Source organism: Melanotaenia boesemani, chromosome 12 (assembly GCF_017639745.1).
Source record: "Melanotaenia boesemani isolate fMelBoe1 chromosome 12, fMelBoe1.pri, whole genome shotgun sequence".
NCBI lineage: Eukaryota > Metazoa > Chordata > Actinopteri > Atheriniformes > Melanotaeniidae > Melanotaenia > Melanotaenia boesemani.
In genome coordinates this window covers 24,923,977-24,949,707 of record NC_055693.1, presented here as the reverse complement: position 1 = coordinate 24,949,707, position 25,731 = coordinate 24,923,977, and the positions used below count along the sequence as shown (strand labels likewise).

The following is a 25,731-nucleotide window of genomic DNA, read 5'->3' as shown; positions in this document are numbered from 1 at the left end:
ACATGCCTTCGCGTATGAAGATGTGACTCAATCCATTTGACAACTCAGTAGCTTGTACAGAAGCTACTACAGAGTCAATAAATTCTTCATTCACACGAATGTCTTGCAGTGTTTCAATCCTCTTCTCCAGCTGTGTTATCCTCAAAGAAAGTTGCTCACACTCAGTGCAGCTCACTGATACTGCAGGGTTAGGAGACATCGTTCCACTAGTTCTCCGATGGAAATCAACTAAATTTATCAAAAAATATATTCGTTCCAGTGATTTATAAGTGACCAGGAGTCCTTGTTCCTAAATTTCTTGCCGGTAAAGATAAGAAAAAAGAAGAAAAAAAGAAGAAAAATGCAAGCAGAAAGGAGAGCAGAGAAAGGAGAGCAGAGCAGGAAGCGTCCGCACGGCAGCAAAGCAGGAAGCAAATAGTAACTGTCCAAAGAGGCTGGAATCTTCTGTAGTCACAGACCCCTAATCCAGGTCCAAGAGCAAGCCTACTGGGTCGCCAAATGAAACAGAGTTTGGCAGAACCAAGGCTGGGGAGCCAGACAGCATGGAATCTGGAGAGCCTCATTTAGAGTCTCATATCATCCTCCTCCTCTTGTAGCGACTCCAGCTGTAGGCTGTCGAGCTGGAGACTGAGCAAAGGGAGTTGACTTGGGACTGCCCCTCTAAAAGATGTAATCTGTAAACAAGTTCTCCAATTCAACTGTGAATTGTTCTGAAAGTTTACAATTGTAAGAAGAAATTCAGTGAAACCTAAATTTCGGTCCACCACTGGAAACATCAAGGTACTCAGTGTTTCACTATATCTACCACGCTGAGACCTTCTTAGTGCGCTTGTGAAAAACCACTCACTTTATCCTCTCATGTTTTAGTTTCACTTTTACAGGAAAAGATTGACTCACTGGTAGTGGGTTTAAAATCAAGACCATTACCATTGGTTTCACCTTCACACACATAATCAAAGAGTTAGCCCGTTGGATTGTTCATCTAAACTTGTTCAATGTTGGTTGGTATTTTGTTGGGAGCTAGTGTAAGCCCACTGCTTGGTTTGAGGTCATTTTGATGTTGGAGGTTCTTTTTTTAATGCCCTCGTCTTGTTCAGGTAGGGTTAACACACAGCCAAAACTACCTAGACACCATAAAACCAAAGCACTGTGACATCATCTGTTAGAGTATCTTTGATGACACCACTTCAGATGGCATGTCTGCGACAGCTCACACATATACTTGTGTCTGAAAGGAAGAAATCTAAAACATGATGTAATGTTACAGACTTTAGCTTGCATGGACAAAAAGCCTTCATCTGACCTCCTTATTCATTTATAGTCAAAGAAGTTTAAAGAAAGAGCAACACAATGAGTTACAAGTGAAAACAAAATACAGAAAAATGGCTTTCAAAAAGGGTGGATTACCATCCTTTTACCTTGGAGAATTAAGTTTGGCATTCCAGGTTATGTAAATTGCTCACTTATCTTGATAATATAGATGTCACAATTCAGACTGACATCAAAGCGTGTGCAACAAAAGACACATTTAACAACCTGCTGGAGGAGATTCAGGTAGAAGGGTGATGGGTGCTTACTGTTTTGCCCAATGAGCTTGCCGATTATCCAACTGTAAAGGACCATCAGCTTCAGCTGCCCTGACAAGCAACTGGATTAGAGAGAGATGCAATTAGAGCCTCAACAGGGAATCTGCGTCTGACACACACAGATAGGATTGCAGCGGCATCTCCATGCACACATGCATTATGTTGCTGGCTGTGAAGTGGAAAGCTCACCTTGAGTCACATCAGTTGACTTCGCCATCAATTTATTTGTCTGTGTTTTGGAGTTGATGAGGAGCCCAAATACTTGGTTACTGGCAATTACTTGCTGCACTCACTGTTGCAAACCAATTATCACATGCAAATGAATTAGAATGGTATAGGACTATCAGTGGAAAAAGGCATTGGAAAATAACAAACATTAAGCGGGACTGACACTTCAGTATGTGTCAGAATGATCTTAAGTTCAAAGCATATTTCACATTAGATATTCAATATGCAAACAACAGTAGTGAATGAAGCCAATATACCTACGCTGGAGAAAAGGTTAGCAGTGTCTAATATCAAATTCATTTTTTTTAAATTATGTAGAAGGTCATTCCTGCTGAGTTTTCTAATCTGTTTGTTGTTGAGAATACAAGGACTGAAAATATGGGATGAGCTGGTTGCACTTAGTCTTTCTCATGAATAACTACTGTCCAATAGTCCAGAGAGGTTGTCAACACAAAAATACTCTAATAAGAAAATGCAAATTAATTCAACATTATTTCGATACTCCATTCATGTTCTCAATTATATATAAATAAATCATTATGTTATTTGCTTATGCCCACATTGTGTCCCCCTACATCACTATAATAAATAACAACAAAAAAACAGACTTGATGACCTGCCTATGAGCTAACAATTTTATTGGTTTAATTTTTATTTATTTATTTATTTAATAGGGACAGATACAATAAACATAGATTATTGTGTTAAAATAATCTGATGCATGTATGTTTATGGCCATGGCTAATTCGCAACACCTGTCCCTAGAAGGGCTTTTAACAGTAAGATTAAATGAACAGTGGAAATTAACAGTAAATACAATAAAATGTCCTGAGACCAGTTAGCACTAGTAAAAGTCCATGCGGTATATACATACACACATACTCAAGCTCACACATATGTACACCTCACTTATACACACATACACACTTCAAATGACATGGTTACACTGCTGTTGCTCCATGAGCCAGGATTTTGTTTGTTTTTTGAAGGTGGACAGTTTAGTTATTGTCTTTATTAGCAGAGAGAGAGTTACACAGAAATATTATTGATACATAAAAATAATAATAATAATAATAATAATAATAATAATAATAATAATAATATAAATAGTCTGTCCAGCTGTTTCTTGCTGTAAGGAGGAGATATTTCAGTAATTTATCAGCATTAATTCTGCCACATGGAAAAAAAAAAAAGAAAAAAAAGGTCACTATTGGACTTAGAGAGTACAATAATGTGTGTGTGTGTGTGTGTGTGTGTGTGTGTGTGTGTGTGTGTGTTTTTATTTTATTTTTATCTTTTTTATGTATGTATTTTTTAAATGCATTTAGAACAGGAGTTGGCGACCTTTGGCACCCAGGGGCATAAACACTTGCATGCTGGCACCTCTCAGTGTTATGTGGACCTTCGCTGTATGTGTGGCCTGATTTGTTGGGTTAAACTGACATTCCCAGAGATCCTAGCATTACAGATGTCATCAACGATGGCAACACCAGCTGCTTAAAAGGTCAAAACTAGGGCATTCCAGTCTTTATGGGCACAAGAGTTTGGTTTTGTATTTTTGAAAGACTGTGCTCTGTGCACTTTATGTTGTGTAAATGTTGTGTGTCAAACATAAAAAAAAGTGTTTAAATAAACAAAGCACAAGGAGACTTTCAAAGACAAAACAGACAAAGCAGAGTCAATCAAACGTGCTGTTTCCAGGTATGATAAACAAAGTTTGTACTGCTGTTAATAATCATGGGACAGAAGCAAGCTATTGCATTGCATTGCAAAGTATTAAAAACCTTTTATGGGTGGCAAATACTTTTCTCAGTTGCTCAGATGCTCTTTTTAAAAACTTGCCTAATAAAGAAACGGTCAAGTTAAGAAAAACGGACATTTCAACATCAGGTAGATGTGTTCAGCAACGTATCAATGAAATGGCTGAAAATGTCAGAGTTCAGCAAACAGCTGGATTTAAAGATATTTAGCATCGCACTTGATGAAAGCGTGGAGGCGACTGACATCACGTGTTTGGCAGTCATAGCAAGGTACTATGGTTGCGTTTTCAGAGAGGAACTTTGCTGCTTGAAGCCAATGCATGACACAACAAAAGGTGAAGACATAGCCAAGGCATTAATTGAACATTTTGAGGGAAGAGGAATTATCATTGGGAAAATGTTTGCAGTGACCAGAGACGGAGCTCTCACCATGGTTGGGAGACAACAGCGAACTGCCAAACTGATCGTCGTTCACCCCATCATGAAACTCCACTGCATAATACATCAAGGACAATCTGTGTGCAAAACTGTCAAATTTGGATGTCAATGAAGTGATGGCAAAGATTTTTAACTTTTAATGAAGCGATTCGCCTGACACACCAGCAGTTTCTTGAGCGATTTGTTAGCCTCTTTGATGCTATCATGGCCTTTCTGGCTGAAACAGGCTAAAAGTATCCATAACTGGAGGACAAGAAGTGCATTGTGAAACTTGTGTTTCTCGCAGACATTGGACATCTGAACGGGCTCAGTCTCAGACTGCAAGGTGCCGGACAAACTGTTGTGGGCATGGTTGAGACATGGACAGCTGTTGGTAAGCTGGTAGTATTTTCAGATGACATTTCCACCACCAGACCAATGTTCTCTTTCTTATGGATGCGATTCTGATCAACAGGATGGGTACAGAGGGCATGGAAATGCAGCTGATTGAGCCAAAGAGCTTGACACTGTGGGTGACAAAGTTTGCAGAGCTCAGAAAATGGTTGGAAGACACATCAGTGCAAGATCAGGGAGCCCACACCCTGACCTGCTGGGCATCTTCGCCTGAGAAACTCAGCTGTCTCCAGGACATTGCACTGGCACTGCTGTCAGTTCTCAGGTCAACATATCTCTGTGAGCAGTTGTTTTCACACATGAAACATGTGCTCAGCCCTACCCGCAGTCAGTTAATAAAAGAGCACTCTGAGCCATGTTCGCAAGTCAGAGTAACTAACTAGCCTCAGATCACAGAGCTCAGCCAAGCAAAGAAGGGCCAGGCATCACATCGACTATCTGGTAGGTATCTGTTCACTTAATGTTGCCTCAGCCTACACTTGGTTTTAGTTTAAATGTGTAGCTTTTTGTCCATGTCTTTGATATGTTGATGTGGTTATTTTGTTATGATTTAATACAGATAAGTAAGCCTACTATTGTATGGCTGCTTTGTTATGATATACAGATATGGTATAGTTCCACTGTGGCCTCAGTTTTAACCTCTCTTCCCAGTGTAACATGTTTATGAAAGCAGTTTTTGAGCTAATACCAGAAAAAATTTTTGTTGAGAAGAAAATTTCAAACTGGCGTTCCATGTCACAAAGGTTGCCGACCCCTGATCTAGAAGTTCAACCCATTATAGCACAATCAATATACAGACATTATTTTTTTTTTCGGGACAGCCTCAGTTGTCAGATTATGAAGGTAAAATAATGTAAAATGAATGTATCAATAGATATAGCACCACAAAGGCCAAACAAAAGAAAAAGAAAAATACTACTAATATTACTTTGTCTAAATAACACAGAGATCAACAGTGAAAAAGCCTTTTCTCATCTGCATATCATTCTCTCAAGTCTTGGCTTTCAGAAGAAAAAAATATTGGCATTGAAAAAAACACAACTGAAACTATTTGCATATAGTTACACTTTTTCCTCCAGGTGTTTTGATTTATTTTTTTCTACTTACAGTTTTTTTATGGTAATATTTCTCTACTATCCTCACAATAACAACTCCCACTCACCTTGTTTTTAGCACCACCATGAATCAAAAACATCTTTGTTTTATTCCAGCCCTGGAGGATCATTACTTTAGTTCTTTGCAGACAGATATATAACTTTATTGTCACTTCTTAATCTGTCTAGTTGGTCGAAAGTAGCTTTATCATAATTTCCGGGTCAAAACATAAATCTCGTAGCAACATAGTAGGGAAATTTTGTGGCTGGACTTTAAACCTCACAGACGGGACATAAATGCCTGGAAACCTTCAGTAGATCACCTAAAGGGTAAGCTATCGATCACATTTTACCCCACAGAGTTACACACTATCATGCCTGAAAAACTCTTAACAATATAAACGATATGGCCCAAGGACACCAGCAATCTAGCAGAGTTTCAAGGGTTAAATAAGCTTTGTTTTAGAAAAAAAGATCATATTATCTCTCCTTCCTTTCATCCTTTAAGCTGTAGAGGAGTAAACTTTAATGAGTTAATCTAGTACAATTCCTTACAATGAGGATGTCTCAATAACTCCTGAAGAACGCTAGCTGATATAAAACAGGTGTTTAACTAAAGTTTGCTTGAGGCGTCACATTTGCTCCATATTAGCTTCTCTTCAAAAGCTTCAAAAGGCATTAATGTCAAAACTTCATTGTGTATTAAAATCTTGACCGTTCTATATTATGCTCAAAGCTCTTCAGTTTCAGAGCTCTGGCTTCTGGTTCCTTGACTCTGAAAGTTGAATAAGAGGGAAAGCCTTCAGTTACCTAACACCTCTACTGTGCATCTAGCTTCCAGGTCAGGTTCAGAAAGCAGATGCCCTCTTAACTTTAAAGACAAAGATAAAAATGTTCCCTTTTTGGTAAAGTGTACAGTTAGTGCTGCCTCGGGTGTCCCTGAACTATCGTTTAGTTATGCGGCTATAGGCCCAGATTGCTGGGGGACCTCCCATAATGCCCTCAGCATCACTCCTTTACTCTACTCTCTTTCCCTCTCCATTCATTTATACCATTCCTGCATATCATTAACTTTGTGTCTTTGTTTTCTGTTGTGCGTGTTTTTCCTCACGGTGCTCTGTTTTCTGTGTATCTCATTTTTGCTCGGGTCCTAGAGGTGCATGTTTCTGCATGGTCTGACACCCAGTCTAATGTTTACTGTTACATTGTTTGTTCGTGCTTTATGCTCGCTTTTGCTCTCTCACTGTCTCTTCATCCTAACTGCTGCTTGAGGCATATGGCTGCCCTCCCTGAGCCTGGTTCTGTCAGAGATTTCGTCCTGTTAAAAGGTTCTCCCCCCCTCATTTTTTTTTTTTTTTCTTTACTCCCACCGGTGCCAAGTGCTCAAAGGGATTTGTTGGCTTTCTCAATAATATTCTATAGTCAGTGCCCTGAGATGACTTAGGCTGTCATTTGGCAATATATAAATAAAATTGAATCCAGTTGAATTAAATAGTACGGTATCATGGGTATTGGAACACAGCCTGGATTTCTCCCCAGGGCGGTGTTGTTGTACTTCAACTTTCTCCCCATATGAAGTAATTGGTAGCTTTCAAAGCACCTTCACCAACACTGGCCACATACTTTTTTCTCGTCCCCAGTGCCCCCTCTTCTGCTGTGTCTGTCTCCAATTATGAATTTCTCCCTTCTTGTATCATTCTATACACAATACATACCCTCTTTCTCTACACACTTACACTTCTGTCTTCACTCTCTTTGCCAAACTGTTTTCGGTTGCTCTTTACAGGGTAAGAAGAGTGTGCTCATTCCCATTGTAATGACCTCCACTGAGACCCAATGATGCTGTTTGTAAATCCCCAGTTGTTTGTTGGACGACTTTGCTGCATTAATAAAGACTGGTGGCACAGTGCAGCGTGCAGATCGGCTCTTTCTCATCAGCTTGCATGCTATCGCAGCGATGCCAGCACCCCAGATGAGGGGTCATTAGTAGAAGCTATAAAAGCCCATGTCGCACTGAGTCCAAAAGACTCAAAGACCTTTTCAAGCACTGGTGAAGGTTGTAATTATCATCCATGCTGAGTTTTATGCCTGATTCATAGGATCTAGCGTGTGAACAACCTGATGCTGGAGAAAAACATTCATTCCAGGCTCAGAGTCATAATTAAAAGAATAATGTGAGAATTTTTGAAGGCTCTGTATCTCCCACCTGCTGGCCCATATTGCAAAAAGTGTGTCAACACAGGTATTAAACACACGGATTAATCAACTTATCTCAGCTGTCCAAGGTAATGAAAATCACAAATTACTGGTGATAGCACAACATTAATAGAGCTAGCTCTACTTACAAAAATAGAAATAGGAGAAACTCTACTAAGCAAGATTTTCATGGAAACTTCCAACACACTGGCCCACATCCCAAAGCGAGGCTGCAGTGGAGGTCAACGGCATTTTCTCCATATAATGAGATGCAGAAATGAATGAAACATCCTTATATAATTTCTCAAAAAATGATTGAGTATGCATAATTCTCACAAATATGCAAAATAAATATACTCATCCATTTTCAGGATAGCAGGCTCAGACAGTTAATGAATGTATATTTAGATATGGTATGACAAAACATGTTGAATCTGGGATCATTTTACATTATATTATTTAATTAAATAGCGGTCCTTAATTCATAAGAGACACAATTCTTTAATCTTACAACTTTAATCCACATGTCCCAGTTTAAACATTGGGCATTCTTCCAATAAACATGTCAGCCTTCTTTTTATAATTCAATAAATGTTTGATTTTTGTAGAATATCAAGTAAACTTTTGAAATGGTTATCAGTATTTGATAAATATTGGATTCCTTCTTTTAAATATTGACTAGAAGTGTCTGATGTTTTCTCATTAATATATGATATATTTAATTGTAATATTTATATTTCTGGAAGATTTTTCATGGGTGAAGTTCTGTCCTTCCTTCCCCGTGGAGAACTGAAACTGTCATGATCTGCAAAAAATACAAAAATATATAAATGGCTTCATAAATAAATCAATGTGCTAATAAATACTGCAAAAATAAAGCAACAAAAAAAGAGTGTATGCAGTAATGAACATACTGGATGGAAAATTAATGAATATATCTGGTTTATTCCCTAACTAATTATTTAAGTTTGTGCACCCTGTTTTATTGACTGATGATTTAATTGTCTAGTATTTGCCAATTTATACATTTATTCCTACATTTATTTATATACATATTTTCTTGTCATTTTGCAGTGTGGTATAATTGAAAGTAAAAAAAATAACACATTTAAATAACAGAATATTTGTGTATTTATTTTTTACTTTTTGAACTTCCTCACTTATTCATTTCCATTTTTTTTAAACAGTTCCTTCTTCATTTATTTTACATTCCTATATATGTTTCTGCTTCATCATGCAAATGAGAGGGCTGTTTAGTTTCCACAAGAGCTTACAAAAGTCCATACACTGCTGCCTCAGTAACCTTTTTTAATAACCGAGTTCCTGAAATACTGCAGAATCTGTCATCTTTTTCTGATTTTTGCCAAACATGTTTGTAAAACATAAGAAAAATAATTTTATTATTTCAAGCTTTGCATATGCCTTAAATGAAATTACCCTATTTTAAAGCCCCTTAATAACTCTTTTGGACTGGTGAAGTGCACTGGGTACACTCCCTTCATAGTGAAGCTGGAAAGCCTGTTGGGTGTTATCTCTGCATTAAGACCAATCATGTAATGGGCATGCCATTTTACATATACATAAACTGTACAATTCTTCCAAGTCATTGACACTGTTCCTGTGGTGTGCATGAAACATTTGCACTTAAAACCTTCCAAGAGTGGGGGAAATTGGTTTAAAATGAAATGCTGCCAGTAATGAATGTCCTTAGCCAGATGCACAGCCTGTAATGAAATGAAATGAAATTGGCATTTTTCTATTAGTATTCCTGCAAAGCTCAAGGCCTTGCTACCTCCTATTTAATCTGTCACACACAGTCATTAACTGCAACAATGGTAATGATGAAAAAAAGATCTCCATCCTTCGAAAGCACCCTGTTTGTTCTGTTGTTGATTAAAACAAATACCAAAGAGTCCCTGAAATCCTGTCCAGTCCTTTTAAAGGCGACGTCTGCCTGGCATCTCATAGCACCTGCTTGCAGTCACAGCTTTATTGTTATCTTTAGGTAACAGAGGGGGCATCACAGTACAGACACAGTACTGTAGGTCATTTATAATCTGTTTTAAAATGCTCAGTATTCAGCTAATATTAAATATTTAGAATAGTGGGAATAAATGCTATGTTGATCAGCATGAAATATTTTTTTTTTCATTTTGCCCTGGTTGGACAATCAGGTTATGAAGACTTGTCTTTCAATATGTGATGAAATATGAAGATGCTTACCGCCTGAAGGCGAAAAATGAGATTGTGCATCAGGGAGGTAATGCATCATTATGTAAGTAGTTGCTTTTTTGAGGTATTTATTGCTCATAACTTTATGGTATATTTTTATTGAATTTCTACTACAAAACAAATCTGATTTAACCATGAGAGAAAGAGGTTAGAAATTCAATCTGCCTGCTGTATTCTGAGTTTTGTGAAATGTTGAAATAAAATAAATACAACTTTAAAGTTTTTACATGAAAATGTGTTCAAAACATAAATATTAATTTGGAGCACACATGCAGGCTACATGGCTTGTTAGCCTGTCTTGTTAGGGGATCGTGGATTTACAAATGTAGAGTTGTGAATATAATCTGCCTGGTTTGGTGGATTGTTAGAATCTTTTTGATAGGGATACATTTTACTCAATTTTATCCTCATGGCCTGGCAGTGGCAGCGCAAGACTCTTTGGGTATTACTTCCCATTGTCTCTTTCTAGGCCCCTAATGTCGACATCATTGAAATATTCGCCTTCCGTTAGGGAAAAGTTTTTATGAGAACTTACAGTATATACACACTGAAAAAACATTTTTGTCCAATAAAATATCTTAAATGAACCTTTGTAGTATCTAAACTGTAATATTAAGATTCTGTCTGAACTCAAATTTCTTAAGTGATTTTACACATGTAATGATGAAAATGTGTGTTTAGGAGTATGATTGACTGACATGATTACCGTGGCCCAAGAGGGAGGGGGGTATCAGCCCTCGGCTGTAATTGGTCCAGCCCAGAATCAATCATGACGAGTGGGTCAATCAGATTTGTGTACCAATAGTATCATTCTCTTTTATAATTAGTAAAAATAAATAAAATAAAAAGGGAGGAAAGGCCCAGCCTAAAATCACCGTCGGTCCACCAGATAAGTCATATCTGATAAATCGGTAAACCTGATGGCCAGTCCCGCACTGTATTCAGCTGATACTAATTATTCAGCCACTGTCTTTATCTGAAAATTTTTTGTTGGTTTTTTCTTACTTCCAAAGCAGAATTTAAGGATGTTAACACCAAAACGATTCAAGAAAGCTATGACTAAAAAGTATGAAGTCTTTTCTAAGTCTACTGTAAATGACAGTCCAGTTGCAGATAACTTCAGGGAAAGATCACTGGCTTTGTGAAGCTGAGGTAAATTAACCTTAAAATCTGGCATGTTTAACAGGTAAATGACAATAGTTTACTTTTCAAATATACATAATCAAATGCTGATTCTGATTAACAAATGTGGCAAGTGGCCCATTTGGGTCTAAAGAGAGAGAGAAAAAATTAAATAAATAAGCAAGGCTTACTGGTTATGGAATAGGCCTAAAGTTTGTGGGCGTTTCAAAACCAAAGGAAAACCTAACTAAACTCACCCCACAACAAACGTCTCATTCAGTGCCACCTATACCTGCTTGTGCCATTCACATGCACACAATAAAGGGAGACGCCTCCACCAGGAGGGCCTGTCCACCACCAGGGGGGAGGAAGCACACCTGCAAAAGAATAAAAACAAAACCATTAAAATTACAATACCAAAAGCAGAAAATATAAATATAGTAATAAGAAAAACCAAAAGCCTACAAACTTTTAAAATCCTAGTCCTTTGAGTACAGAACTCCAGTTACAGAGAAGTCGCCTGCCTGGCGATCACCAGGCCAAAGTAGACAGGTGGTCGGCCTACGAGACAACCAATGGGGCAAGGTAGACGACAGTCGTACACACAGTAACCCAAAGCGGCAGTCAGTGTTGTGGGAAGCGCGGCGGAATGTTCCCACTGCAGAAACAGGCGTCTGCCGTAGTTCCTCTGTGTCTAAAAAGCATGGAGCAGTGTCAGAGCCAACAGACACATAAACTAACAATAATATTCAGCACTTACCGTCAGTGCAGGGTCCCACCTAGGACGAAGCTTCAAGGCCACAGCCTACTGACTGCAGTTACCTATCGCGGCAAATCATCAAAATATAGCTGCACGTTTAAGAAAAGAGATCAGAGTGCCAGGGCAACATACCACTCGAGCCACTTTCCTAGATATTGGACAGGAAGAGATCCTTGAGAAATCAGCTTTAGTCTCCAAGCATAGACTGATTTCAAGCTGCTTACTGCTTGAAAATCAGCCGTTTATATGTGGGGGACACCGCACTGCCATCAGCTGACCTGGAACTATTCAGGTGAGCTGCCATGCCACTGCACAAAGATGGACATACTTTTGAAAATCAGAAATTGGTATTCTTTTTTGAGTCATTCCATCATTAATATGCTCAGTTTTGATGATATACATAAATTCTTATTAACTTATTTTGTATGACACTTAAAAGTTCTTTTCTTGATAGTGTAAAACTTATTAATGTTTTCTTTAATCATTTATGTTTTATTTATTCAAGAATTCAGGAGAATAACAAAAAATTTCCCTGGAGCAGAGCTTCATCTACCGACTAGATCATTTAACAGCACAACTTTTTAGCTCGATGGATAAATGATTTTGCAAAGTGTTGTTGCTCCTTGTATATGTCTATGTTGCATTTGTGTTTGTTGCATAAGTAAAAGTTGCACATAGCATTTGTTGCATATGTGTTTGCTACTTATTTAGACGTTGTAGTACTCTGCATGTGTCTTTACCTTCTGTGACTGGTTAATGTCGTTGCTTTCTGTTGTTGGTTCATGTCGTTGGTCTTTGTTGTTGGTCTGTGTTGCTGTTGCCTGTTGCCCACGTCATTAATAAATAACTGTTAAATTGGACCATGTCTGATCTAAGTGTTCATTAGATATTACAAGAAATGTTGGCCTTTCAATATAAAAAGGTTTCAAAATGTTTAGTTTTTTTTTTACCTCGTGGTATTTGCTTCAGGCATTATTTAAGACAGCAAAGGGGTCCTAGCGCAAACAGCACTGGGCTAATGATGGGGGTTAAGTTCTTGGCCTAAAACTTGAAAATAACACCCTGGAGTTTGGGCTATTTACTGTTTATAAATGTATGCCTGCATTAGCAGGCATTAGCATTAGTGTCTGGGCCACCGGATTGTTTAATCATAGTTCATAGTTCATTTAAGAACATAGTTATCTTTGGAGGACATTTAAATATTTGAAATTATCAAATAAAGTTTGGATATATCCAGAAAAATAAAAAAATTGTACAGTGAGTTAGATGGAGACAAAGGGAAGTGTCGTGGGGACAAACCTGCACAAGCTTGATTCAGGTGGGTTCTGTCAAAATTGTACCTGTTCACATGGATGATGGACCTAATATGCTGTTTATCACACACAATCACAAACAACTTTTTCTGTAGTGCTATTATTCACTATTAAGCACTTCATATCACTTCTTGTATTATATGCTCTTGTGTTATAATGTAGTAGTTCACACTGAATAAGTGATGGTACAGTATTGACACAGTAATCCGTTCACAGAACCTGAGCATTGAGATGAGACGTCTCATACTGTACCTTCGTGAGAAACAAGAAGAACTCATCAAGGGTAGCCTGGTAAATTATTAATAACTTTATTGTTCTGTCAGAATTAATAAAATTTAACCTAAAATAAGAGGCGGGCAAAATGGCTCTAATATCATTTAGAAGAACAAACTACATGCATTTTTGGAAGTTATTCAAAAACACAATCCGACTTAAATTGGATTTGAATTGAAATTTTTTGCCACTGAAACAGATCCACAGAGGATGCCATTTCTTCTGTGGTTTACTCAGTTCTCGCCCACTTAGAGAATAAAGACTCTTATGTCCACCTGCTCTTGATTGTGGATATTACCTCAGCGTTTAATACAATTATACCGCACTGGCTCCCCGCAGGGCTGTGTGCTGAGCTCCCTCCTGTTCATCCTGCTCACACATGACTTCTCGGCGAGACATCCGAGCTGTCGGGTTTTGAAATTTGCGGATGGCACAGTTGTGCTGGGACGTCAATAATGATGAGGTCGCCTACAGGCAGGAGGAGGAACACTTGGAGGGTTGGTGCAAAAGAACAACCCCCCCCCCCCACACCCTTGTGCATCAGAGGGACAGTGGAAGTTGTTTCCAGTTATAGGTACTTGGGCATAAACATCTCCAACGACCTTACCTGGAGAAACAACACCTCCTGTCTGATTAAGAAGGCACATCAGCTCTTATGCTTTCTTAAGAGGCTGAAGCACACTGGGCTGAGGAGTACAATCCTGACCTCCTTTTACAGGTGTGTGGTGGAGAGTGTTTTGACCCCTTGCATCACTGTATGGCATGGCAGCTGCTTGGCGGCGGAGAAGAAGGGTCTGCAGAGAGTGGTGAGACTGCACAGAGGACTGTGGGATGCAGTCTACCCATTGTCATGGATATTTACACCTCGAGAGAAGCGAGCCTCCTGCATCATGAAAGATCCCACTTACACCGAACATGCTCTGTTTGTCCCTCTCCCCTCAGACAAGAGGCTGCGCAGTATTAAAAGCAGGACCACCTGGACGAGGAACAGCTTCTTTCCTGAAGACGTGAGATTGATGAATTCGGTTTTTCTACTGCTACATTTATGACTACTAAAATGGTGCCTCCGTAATGTGAGTGTTTTAGTCTCCTTCTGTCATTTGAAGCTAATAGTTTGAAAATGTTTTTCCTCTTGGCAGAGTAAATTTGTTCAGCTCAACGTGGCAGCCAGACCATCATTCTGCTGCCATCATGCTAGAAAGGTTAAAAATAAATAAAGATAAAAACGCTGATAAGAAATAGTGACAGTCCAGGACTAAACATGAAATCTGATTTATTGCATTTAGTGCTGCAACAGTCATTTTAACCAAAGCATAGAAACTTATAGTTTTACTTTAACTCTTATTATTCATTATCTACATGTTATTGTAATAAAAATACATTCAACATGTATATATTTCATTTTTTTTACTATTCCTTGTTAAAAATTTTCAAATTTAGTTACTTAATTCAGTTTTAACATGAGTATAGAGAAAAAGCTACAACCATAACTGCTAAACTTAACAGAATGAAAACATTAAGCCACCTCTGCTGGAATAATAAATCAAAGCATTGTATGTGTGATAGATTAAGCAGAGGAACTAAGTCGCTGTGCTAAACTCAAATCTAAAGAGTAATTGGATCAGGTTTATGAAGGCTACCTTCAATTATTCTCCTTTAAAAGTTTAGAATATTTCTGACAGAAAATCCCCAGAAACTCTACAATCCATAAAATCTCAGAACTAAATAATGGTCCTGTTGTCCTGCTAGATTTTCCATGGCTCTTTTTCAACAACATCTCGGACATTTCGTGGTAAAATATCCCATTGATCCATGGAAGGAGGGTGATTCTCCCAGTCTGGGTAAAGAGGAGGGTTGTTCAGCGCCATCAAAGAGCCCAGCCAGTAGCATTCAGAGGCCAGACGAGCCATCATGTCCACAGGACTTTCACCTTCAGGTCCAGGCAGGCAACCTATGGAGGGATGTTTCTACGGAGAAGAAGCAACCCTGAATCAGAAAAAGCTAGAATACCTAGAAAATACATAGAAAACCAGCTGCAGCGTTCCATGACCTGGTGTTTTTAGTTCCAGAGCAGGAGGAGACTGGTCTGTGATTTCTGGATGAAACGATCTGTAACTCACTGCTACATCCTGAATTAAAGCTTAGATCATGCTTCTTGTGTCCGTATGTGAATGTAATATGTGCATTGTTAAAACGTCTAACGAACCTTTGACCCAGCATGTTTCTTGCTGTAGATAGCCAGCTGGAGGTTTTCTGCTGTTGACTGTCTGTATTGTTTAACCTAAAGCAGACAAAAAAGATGAATTTAGAAACTTTAATGATCCAGTCTTAGACAAGGAACTCTCTGCAGTACCTTCAGAGATGCTTCACTTTCTTCCTCCTTTAGTTCGAATATGTCATCCAGCTGTTCCTTCTTTCTCTTCATGTCAGCTGCTGCTGCTTTAAACTGTTCCTACAATTAAGAGTTAGAAACTCTAATTTAATTATTAGTACAAGCAACAATGATGATGTCCCAATGAATAGCATTGTACCTGAATGACTCTCCTGGCATCTTCTGGAGTTTTCTTATTCAGTTTTAGTTCATGTTTAATTTTTGGCCAGAAGCATCGCAGCTCATCGTACATCTCTTTCAGTCGGAATTTATTCACTGGGTTGTTCATGCTGATGGTTGATCCTGTTTTCATTGATAGAGCGACCTCCCCTGCCACTCTGTACAAACCAAACCAAAGGTTAGGTCTCATATAGTTTATTACTCACGTTATTATCTAAAGCAGCAATCAGTAACATTAAATCATAGCTGAATGTTCACGTGTTTTACCATGTAGCATACCTGTCTTTGAATGATGTCAGTTCTTCTTCTTTTGCTTTTAGAGCCGAGCTGTGGAAAATCATGGTGTAAAGAGCATATCCATCCACAGTAAAAACAAAACCAGATGAGGGAGCAATTCAAAAGCTAAAACTGACGTAAAACCTGCTAAACTAGAGATCAAACTCAGCTCCCAATGGGCACCAGAGAATAGTGGCCATCAATCTCAAACCGCTACCTGATTGGCAGATAAATACTGGATTCACCTGAAGACCTGAGAAAAAGCTGGAGCCAGATCAGTGCTGGCTGCCAGTGTCCAAAGTCCTGGACTACAGTGGAGCTGGTATTACATGTCCACCTGTTCAGCTGATGGATGGCTACAATAGTAATCAAGTACCATCTCATCTGCCTGGTCTTTCTTAGATGTTGAAAATCTAATGACTACTGAAAATAAAGTTCAGATAAGCTAGTTTAGACCAATTAAACCCTGGAATTAAAGTTAAGAACAAAACCTGAATGATGCAACGTTCTGTTGCCTGGTGTTATGGCCCCAGGCCTATCAGCTTGCTATCGTTGCTCTTGGCACTGCATCATTTGATGTGTATGTGGGATCTAGTTCTGCGCCCACCCAGGTGTTCACAGACCACAACCCTCTAGTATTTCTAGCTCGTATGTATAATCATATTCAAAGTTTAATGCGCTGGACTCTTATTGTGCAAGAGTACCACCTCGAAATTAATCACAAAAAGGGTGCAGACAATCAGTTTGCCGATGCCCTGTCTCAGAGTGATATATGTTAAGCATGCCTTTTTGGTTGGAATTTTTTATTGAAAGTGTATGTATTTCAGAATGTATTCCCTGGAGTCTGTGTTTTAAGGTGTTTTCTTCCTCTGTGGCTGGCCAAACAGGAAGAATCTGCCCCTTTGTATGGCCAGGATTACCTTCATTCGAGGCAGCTGTGTGTGATTGCAGCCCAGCTCGCCATTTGGGACTGAAAACAGAGTGCTTGTAGCTTTGTTACCCTCTGTGGGTTTTGTTTGCTATATTTGATTTGTGATTTGGGATTGACTCATAGATTTTGTTTGTTGGTGTTTATTATCTCAGGTTGAGATAACTTTTGTTACTGCTTTCCCTTTAGTTTATTGTTAGGCTGCAATTGTGGGCCTTTATACCTGTTACAGGACACTTTAAGTTGAGTTTTGCATTTATTAAGCCTTTGTTTTATGTTCAGAGTAAGTTTTGTTTATTGATGAATACTTTTGGTTAACCATTGATGCCTCTGTTATTATTGATACCTAATTCTATTTACCAAGTTGTAAATAAACTGGTTTTATTATAAGTATCTGCCTCCGACTAGTTTTGGTATGACTCCTTTTACCCCTAGACAGAATAGGGGTCGTAACACCTGGCAACTGATTTAAATTTTGTTGGGCAATTGAGTAAGCTCCTGTCAACAACCTGACATCTCCTGAAGTTCACTTGGTCGTCTGACTGCACATGGAGCCTGACGACTGAACCACCGACTTTCAGGCCAGAATCTCCAACGTTAGGCTTGTTTCCGTCTAGTAAAGTCCACCTGCTTTAGTTCAGGTTAAACTGGTGTGAATGTAGACCATTGCACCAGAAAGCACCGAGGTTCTGAGACTCCAGAACTGAGCCGGTGCCAGAACCAGAACCATGTCTGTGTGATGTTTTCCCAGGTGGTGAATCCATGGGAAGGGGTCTTTGTTACCAAGCCCACCTTCAGGCCTGACTTCACAAGAGGACCACAGGACCCACATCTGAGTGAGGGAAACGTAAGCCAAGTATCTTTATTCTTCATTGGAGTCTGCTGTGCTGCTCTTTGTCTGGTCCCCCCCTAGAGACCAGTTTGGCTTGGATGACCCTACTAGAGGCATTCAGACTCCAGCTAGAATCACTGGGACTAAATCCCTTCCACCACCGAAGGGGAGTAGTTTTTATTTAGTCTCATTCTGTGTTTTTTATTTAAGTAATAAATGTTTATTTATTTCTTGGACCTAAAATCTAAGCTGAAAAGTTGGAATAAATTAAACATGTTTACCTTTTTTGTTGAAGTTGCTCTTCCAGCTTGGTTATTCTGTTTAAACACATCACAGAAATGGATCAATAACTTCAGATCACACATTCAGTCATCAAAACTCATTTCCAACATAGAACTCATGCATCATGGACCTTTTTCTGTCCTGCTCTGTAAACACCAGCTAAACTAGCCAGGGGATATTTCAGAAGGAGGTTTAACAAACTGAGCTCCAGGTTCCTGAATCCTCTGACGTCTTAACCTGCATTGTCAGTTCCAAAACACCAGCTACAAATCAGAGCCTGTGTTGGTTAAACCAAACCTATGAAAGGCATCTCCCACTGAGCCCCAAAATCACCATGAAAAATGACCAAAAACAGCAGCATCCTCCACCCACTGAGAAGCTTGGAGGACAACTTCCAGCAAAGTCATCGAAGTGCATGTTCAACACATGGAAACCTGCAGCTATGCTATCTAATTACTAAACTTAAGCTTATTATATTATATTATATTATATATTAGGGCTGTCAAATGATTTAAGTTTTTAATCAGATTAGTTACAGCTTTCAAATTAATCATGATTAATCACCATTTGCGTCTATGCCTGAAATCTGCATTGTACTGTATTGTATCAACCAAACAAGCTGATGCTACAAATATTTACTGTTAACTGACCTTCTCTTGGGTAAACGTCAGATGACAAAGGATTAGTAAATGCAGCATCTAATGTACTTCTACATTACTACTGTGGGTGTGCATGGCTCAGCAAGGTAGAGCGGACGTCTTGTAACCCGAGGGTTGCGGGTTCGATCCTCAGCCAAGTCGAGTTCATGACGAGGTGTCCTTGGGCAAGACACCGATATCAGGAACTCAGTGTGAATGTGTGTGTGAATGGGTGATGTAAAGCACTTTGGGTATCTTTCCAGGTACAGTAAAGTGCCATATAAATACGGACCATTTACCATTTATATGTTGTTCTACATAATCTCTACCATGTTTTAGATCATAATTCAGGATTCATATATCATCATCTCACCATAATTTCTGTCCTAAAACCAGCAGATGTGACAACTGAAGATAAACAGACAACATCGATGAAAAAAACTCTAATAAAACTGATAATCTGGATAAAAACAGCTTTTTCTTTTTATCACTGCAGTGTGAGTGTTTGTGCAGCAGTGATAAGTCCTACAGCAGCATCACCCAAAGTAAACACCTGCTGATAAAAATACATCATTGGCTGCTTGTTTTACTAGTTTTTCTTCACGTTTTACATCAGATGATCAAATCAGTTGTAAAAATCAGTTCAATATTTCATAAAATCTAGACCTAAAAGAAGGTCTCATCTGTGCCCCTCTTTCCCTGGTTAGTGCTCCTGCTTGGCCCCACATCAGAATTTTTCTAGACCTCACTCCGTGGCTCTTCTGATCCCAGGTGCTGTATGTCAATCTCTCCAAATGATCACTCTTAACTCGCCATTATAGATCACTGACAGTAGAACACACTGCTCGTCTCACCACAGCCTCTACATCTAGATCGATGTATTTTTTTTCTGTTTTGTTTTTATATTTCACACAAATACTTTTCTCACTTTTCACTATCTTTCACGCTTTCACTGTTAATTGTAATCCAGCTCGTAATATCAGCAGCGCACGCGGCCGGTCGAAAACCGTCAGGACGCACAGCCGCACCATACATGATAAATATAAACACTCGCCTTTTATGTATGAGAGAACACGCATTAAGGTAGACTACATATACGGACATTTAACATACGGACAAACGCGCGCAATCAGGCTGCATGCAAACACGCGCGAACACGCAAGAGGGGCGCACAAAGACACACGCGTCAGTAACACGCATGAAGCATTAAACCGTTCACAATAACCATGTTAAAAATCGTCTGTTGGAATGTACATGGAGCCGGTTCCAGGGAGAAGAGGTTGAAGATCTTTAATAAATTACAGGAGCTGCAGGCTGACATTGTCTTACTACAAGAGACTCATTTAACAAACTCAACCATAGATCTTCTTCAAACAGCTCAGTTTCCTCATGTTTACTCAGCTTGTTACAATTCTAGGCAAAGAGGAGTAGCTACTCTTATTAATAAGAGACTAAATTTTGACATAGATAGCACAGTAGTGGATCCGGAAGGCAGATTTCTGATAACTTTATTATCTATTTGTAATATCAAATTATGTATTACCAATGTATATGGCCCCAATGCAGATGATCCCTCCTTTTTCCACTCCCTGTTTGCTACACTCCAGAATTATTCAGATAACAGAATAGTGCTAGCTGGTGATTTTAATGTAGTCTTGACTGAACAAGATCGCTGCAGCACATCAGCCAGTCATCGAGTCTGGCAGTCGTCAGAAACTATCAAACAGTACATGAAGGATTTTGGTCTTTGCGATGCTTGGCGCTCTCACCATCCTAAACTAAGAGAATACACCTTCTTCTCTTCAGTTCACCACTCCTTCTCTAGAATAGATTATATTTTAAATAGTAACTCACTAATGGACGACATTTCAGAGACTCAGATACATCCAATCAGCATTAGCGATCACGCACCAGTTTCATTCACTCTGAGAAACAAAAATAATAAACCGATTGGTAAAAGCTGGAGATTTAACACCTCTTTATTGAAAGATCCTGAGTTTATTGATTATTTTAAAAAAGAATGGTCAATTTATATAGAAAAAAATGACATGCCTGAAACTTCAGCGTGTCTCCTTTGGGAAGCAGGAAAAGCAGTAATGCGAGGGAAAATAATTTCCTTCTCCTCACATAAGAAGAAGAAGGAAACAGCAAGAGTTTTAGAATTAGAACTCAGGATTAAATCATTGGAGGAGGCTTACCGCATTTCCCCCGAAGAGCACACAATGAATAATATAAGGAAAACTAAATTGCAGCTTAAAGAAATTATAGATAAAAAAACACAGTTTTTAGTGCAAAGACTTCGCTTGGAGAACTTTGAACACAGTAACAAATCTGGAAAGTTTTTAGCAAATCAACTAAAAACAAACAAGGAGAAAACAACAATCTCCTCTGTTAAAGATCAAGACGGAAACATCAGCCATGACCCAGACAAGATAAATGACACGTTTAGAAGCTTCTATAAAACATTATATGAATCACAGATTAATCCAACAGATGAACATATTGAACAATTTTTAAACAACATTAATCTACCAAAACTAAAAAATGAAAATAAAATAAATTTAGATGCACCTATTACTGTAGATGAACTCCACAAAGCTCTCCAACATATGCCCAACAATAAAGCCCCGGGTCCAGATGGTTACTCAGCAGAATTTTACAAGGAATTCTGGACAACGCTAGCTCCTACATTTTATAATATGTTGTTAGAAATACAGGAAAAACAAAAAATACCGCAAAATATGAACTTAGCTAATATAACACTATTGCTAAAACCAGGCAAAGACCCCACACTTCCATCCAGTTACCGTCCCATATCTTTAATAAATGTAGACCTGAAAATAATTAGTAAAGCTCTTGCCAGAAGGATAGAAAAAATAACCCCTCTTATAATACATCCGGACCAGACAGGTTTTATAAAAGGTCGACATTCATCTACTAACACACGTAGACTAATTAACCTCATTGATTACTCTACTTTACATAATCTAGAATCCACAATCATTTCTCTAGATGCAGAAAAAGCCTTTGACAGGGTAAACTGGAAGTTTCTATTTGCAACACTAGACAAATTTGGGTTTGGACCTTCTTTCATAGAGTGGATTAAAATATTATATAATAACCCAAATGCATGTGTGAAAACCAACGATCAAACTTCTCCAAGCTTCCGCTTACAGAGAGGCACCAGACAGGGCTGCCCACTCTCCCCCTCACTTTTTGCCATTTTCATAGAGCCGTTAGCAGCTGCTATTAGACAAAATACAGAAATTAAAGGAATCCAGGGCAAAAATATAGAACATAAAATAAGTCTTTATGCAGATGATGTATTACTCTTCCTTCAGAACTCACAAACATCACTCTCTGAGACAATCACAGTTATTAATAAGTTCTCATCAATATCTGATTATTCAATTAACTGGTCTAAGACTACAGCCATGTCCATCAACTGTGACCTACAAAACATCCCTAATATCAAAATACAGACAGGAAACATTAGATATTTAGGTATAAATATTTCCCCCAGATTATCAGATTTAACAAAACTAAACTATGTTCAGCTACTAAAAACAATAGAAGATGATCTCTTACGGTGGAGGCGCTTACCCATCTCACTAATGGGGAGAGTTGCCACCATTAAGATGATGATTCTACCTAAAGTTAATTATTTATTTTCAATGATACCCACTAAACCCTCCACCAGTTGGTTTAAATCTCTGGACTCTTTCATATCCAAGTTTCTTTGGAAAAACAAGCCGTCACGTATCAGCCTTAAAACCTTACAGCAGACTAAAGATAGAGGAGGACTGGACCTACCAAACTTTAATCACTACTTTATAGCTAACAGGCTGCAGTACATCTCCAAGTGGCTCAAACCCAGTTATCTGGATGAGCCGTGGCTAGATGTGGAGCAGGCTTTGTGTGAGGACTTAGTCATCTCTGACCTGCCGTTCATCAGCTCAACCATTAAACCATATAAGTGCTTTAAAAGCCTTAACATCCGTTTTTCCTTAATGGCTTGGTGGGAATTCTGTAAGATAACCAGATCTTCCCTCTTTCCATGTAGACTTACACCCATCTGGAACAACCCTGACATCCTGCAGAACAAAAAGATGATAAACTTCACTCAATGGAAGACTAAAGGAATACAACAGTTAGGACAGATAATAGAAAATGGAAACTTTGTATCTTTCAACACAATTGTCTCACAGTATGGAATCAACAGCAATAAATTCTTAGAGTACCACCAACTAAAATCAATTATATGTAAGAAGTATACCCCTGTACAGTTAGACTTGCAGCTTCCTGTCAGAATAGCAGAATTCCTGAATCATAATACTCCAAAATTATTATCAAAAATATATAGATTACTTGCAAAGCTAGAAGACAGGATATCTCTCCCAACTTCAAAATGGGAAGATGATTTATCTAATAACTTTGATCAGAAAAGATGGTCACAAATATGTTTAAACACGTTTAAAATGACTCAGAATTCAAATATACAACTAATACAATTCAAAATTCTCCATAGAACTCATTATACAGGACACAGGATGTTCAGGATGGGCCTTTCACCATCAGATATCTGCCCACACTGCTCTGAGAACACCTCTGATAGCTACATCCATGCGCTGTGGTCCTGCACACCTGTCCAAAGGTTCTGGATTAAGGTGTGTGAAGATCTCTCAAAATGGTTTAAAAGTAGTTTTCCTGCAAACCCCACACTTTGCCTACTGGGCGACCTGGGTGACACCAACATAGGAATAAACTCCATAAACTTGGTTCTCGCAGTCTTATGCATCGCAAAGAAAACTATTCTTGTGAACTGGAAAGATAAGAACAATTTGTCTATCCAGCAGTTTAGAAATCTCCTGTTAGATCACATCAGCATTGAGACAATGTCTGCCTCCTCCAGGAACCAGTCAGTTGACTTTCATTCCCTCTGGTCCCCTGTGACTGGCTACATCACTTAATGTAGGTGGAGGATTGCGGCTTCGCTGGGATAGGGGCGGATGTGGGTGGGGGGTCCCTGGTGACTTCAGGTCTCCGGTTGTCTCCTGGGTGGGGATCTAGGCTGCTCCGCTGCTGGGTCGGCTGGGGGTTCCGGTCTGGGCGGGCGGCATTGGGTGGGCCCCGGGGTGGGGCTGCCTCGTGGCGGTGGGGGGTGGCTGCCGGGGTGCCTGGGTCGGTGTCCGTCGGCCCCTGACCGGGTGGCCGGTCGGGCCCGGGGTGGGCCGGGTGGGGGCCCCGGGCTCTGGGGCGTCGGGTCTCCCCCCGCTCCTGGGGGTGGAGGGTCTGCCGCTGCTGGGGGGGGGCTGGGCCCGTCCGGATGTGCCGTGCCGGGGGTTGGTCCGTGCCCTGGTGCTTGGTCGCAGCCCCGGAACCTGGGTGGGGGTGTGTTTGTGTGTGGGTGTGTGTGTGTGTGTGTCTGTGGGTATGCTGGTGTGTGGGTGGGTGTAGAGGGACGTGTGTGCTGTATGTGTGTGTGGGTGTGTATGAAGGTCTGGGTGTGTGCGTGTATGTGTGTGTGTGAGTAGTGTGCGGGTGTGTGTGTGGAGGTCTATGTGGGATGTGGGTGTGTGTGAAGGTATGTATATATGAGTGTGTGCACGTGGAGGTCGAGGTGTGTGTGGAGGAGTGAAGGAGTGGGTGGAGGCGTGAGTATGTATGGAAGTGCTTGTGTGTATATGCAGGTATGTATGTGAGTGTGTGTGTAGTGGTGTATGTGTATGGAGGGGTATGAGAGTGTGTGTGTATGTGGGCACCGGTGTGTGTGTTTATAGGTATGTGCGTGACGTGTGTGTGTGGAGGTATGTGCACGTATTGAGGTGTTGGTATATAGAGGTGTGTGAGAGTGTGTGTGAGTGGCTGGGGAGAAAAAAAAAAAAAAAAAAAAAAGAGTGTGTGCGTTTGCAGGGGGTTAGGACGTGTCCTCTGGGGGGCGCCCTGGCTGGGTGTTGGGGGCGGGGGCCTGGGGTTCCCTTCCTTCGCCTCGCCCCCCTCCCACTCAGAAAGAGGAAAGTGGCCCCTTGGGCTGGTGGCTGGCCCCTGGGGGGGTTCGTGGCGTGCCTGGGTTGGGGTGCCTGCTCTGGGCCTGTGACGCCCTTCGGGGCCGGCGGGGGACGGGGGCGCCCTAAGCCACTGGCGGGTCGTCTTCCAGGGGGGAGGCTTACCCCCCTCTGGACCTACATCTCCTGACCCCTCCCCTCCCCACTCTTCACTACATACACAGGTAGGGCCGTGGGGGGTGTGCTTGTTGCGCTGGGCGGGGCAGGGGGGTCATCATAGTGGCCCCGTTGCTTCGCCGAGCGGCAGCATGCCTCCCAGCTTTTAATTCCACTTAGTCACTGAGCACAAATAACATTTGCAACATACAAACACGTTTTGGGGGGTGGAACATGCGAGGTCAGGTGGGTGGGACTGCTCAGGTGGCCCCACCCCCTCCTCAATGCAGTTACTGCCCCCCAATTTTAACCCTCTTTTTTTTTAATTGCAAACAGCACATAATATATTCCCTCACTAGTGGGGGAGGGAGGGGGGATGGGGTCTTCAAGCGCCCCTGTCTCCATGGATGGCCCGGGGGCGGGGCGGGCCGGGTGGCCTGTCGCGTTGGCCCGGGGCGTGGGCGGGCTGTCCCGGGGGGTTTGGCTGCTGGCCCTGGGGGGAAGGTGCTGTTTTGGGGGTGGGGAGTGGGGGACTGGGGCGGGGTGGGGGGGGTGGGGGCCTGGCTCGTGTCTCCTCGCCTCCTGGCTGGGGCTGTCCCCCCGCGGCGTGGGGTGGCGGGAGGATGGTGGTGGGGGGATGGTGTTTGTGTGTGTGTGTGTGTATGTGG

At 40.5% G+C, this 25,731-nt stretch overlaps 1 protein-coding gene across 9 annotated transcripts in view; it reads right to left on the bottom strand.

The window, feature by feature from the left end:
* Positions 1-14,652: 14,652 nt before the first annotated feature.
* LOC121650788 (putative uncharacterized protein DDB_G0271606) overlaps positions 14,653-25,731 on the bottom strand; it is a 61,392-nt gene continuing 50,313 nt past the window's right edge. For 8 of the 9 annotated variants that reach the window (XM_042002524.1, XM_042002529.1, XM_042002530.1 and 5 more), the window contains 6 exons: positions 18,264-18,299; positions 16,226-16,273; positions 15,927-16,104; positions 15,749-15,847; positions 15,602-15,676; positions 14,653-15,362 (listed from right to left, as the gene is read on the bottom strand). In XM_042002524.1, the coding sequence (XP_041858458.1) occupies positions 15,141-15,362; positions 15,602-15,676; positions 15,749-15,847; positions 15,927-16,104; positions 16,226-16,273; positions 18,264-18,299 (658 nt within the window). In that variant the 3' untranslated portion in view covers positions 14,653-15,140. Of the gene's footprint in view, positions 15,363-15,601; positions 15,677-15,748; positions 15,870-15,926; positions 16,105-16,225; positions 16,274-18,263; positions 18,300-25,731 lie in introns of those variants that run through there. The other variant, XM_042002533.1, reaches the window with a different exon arrangement.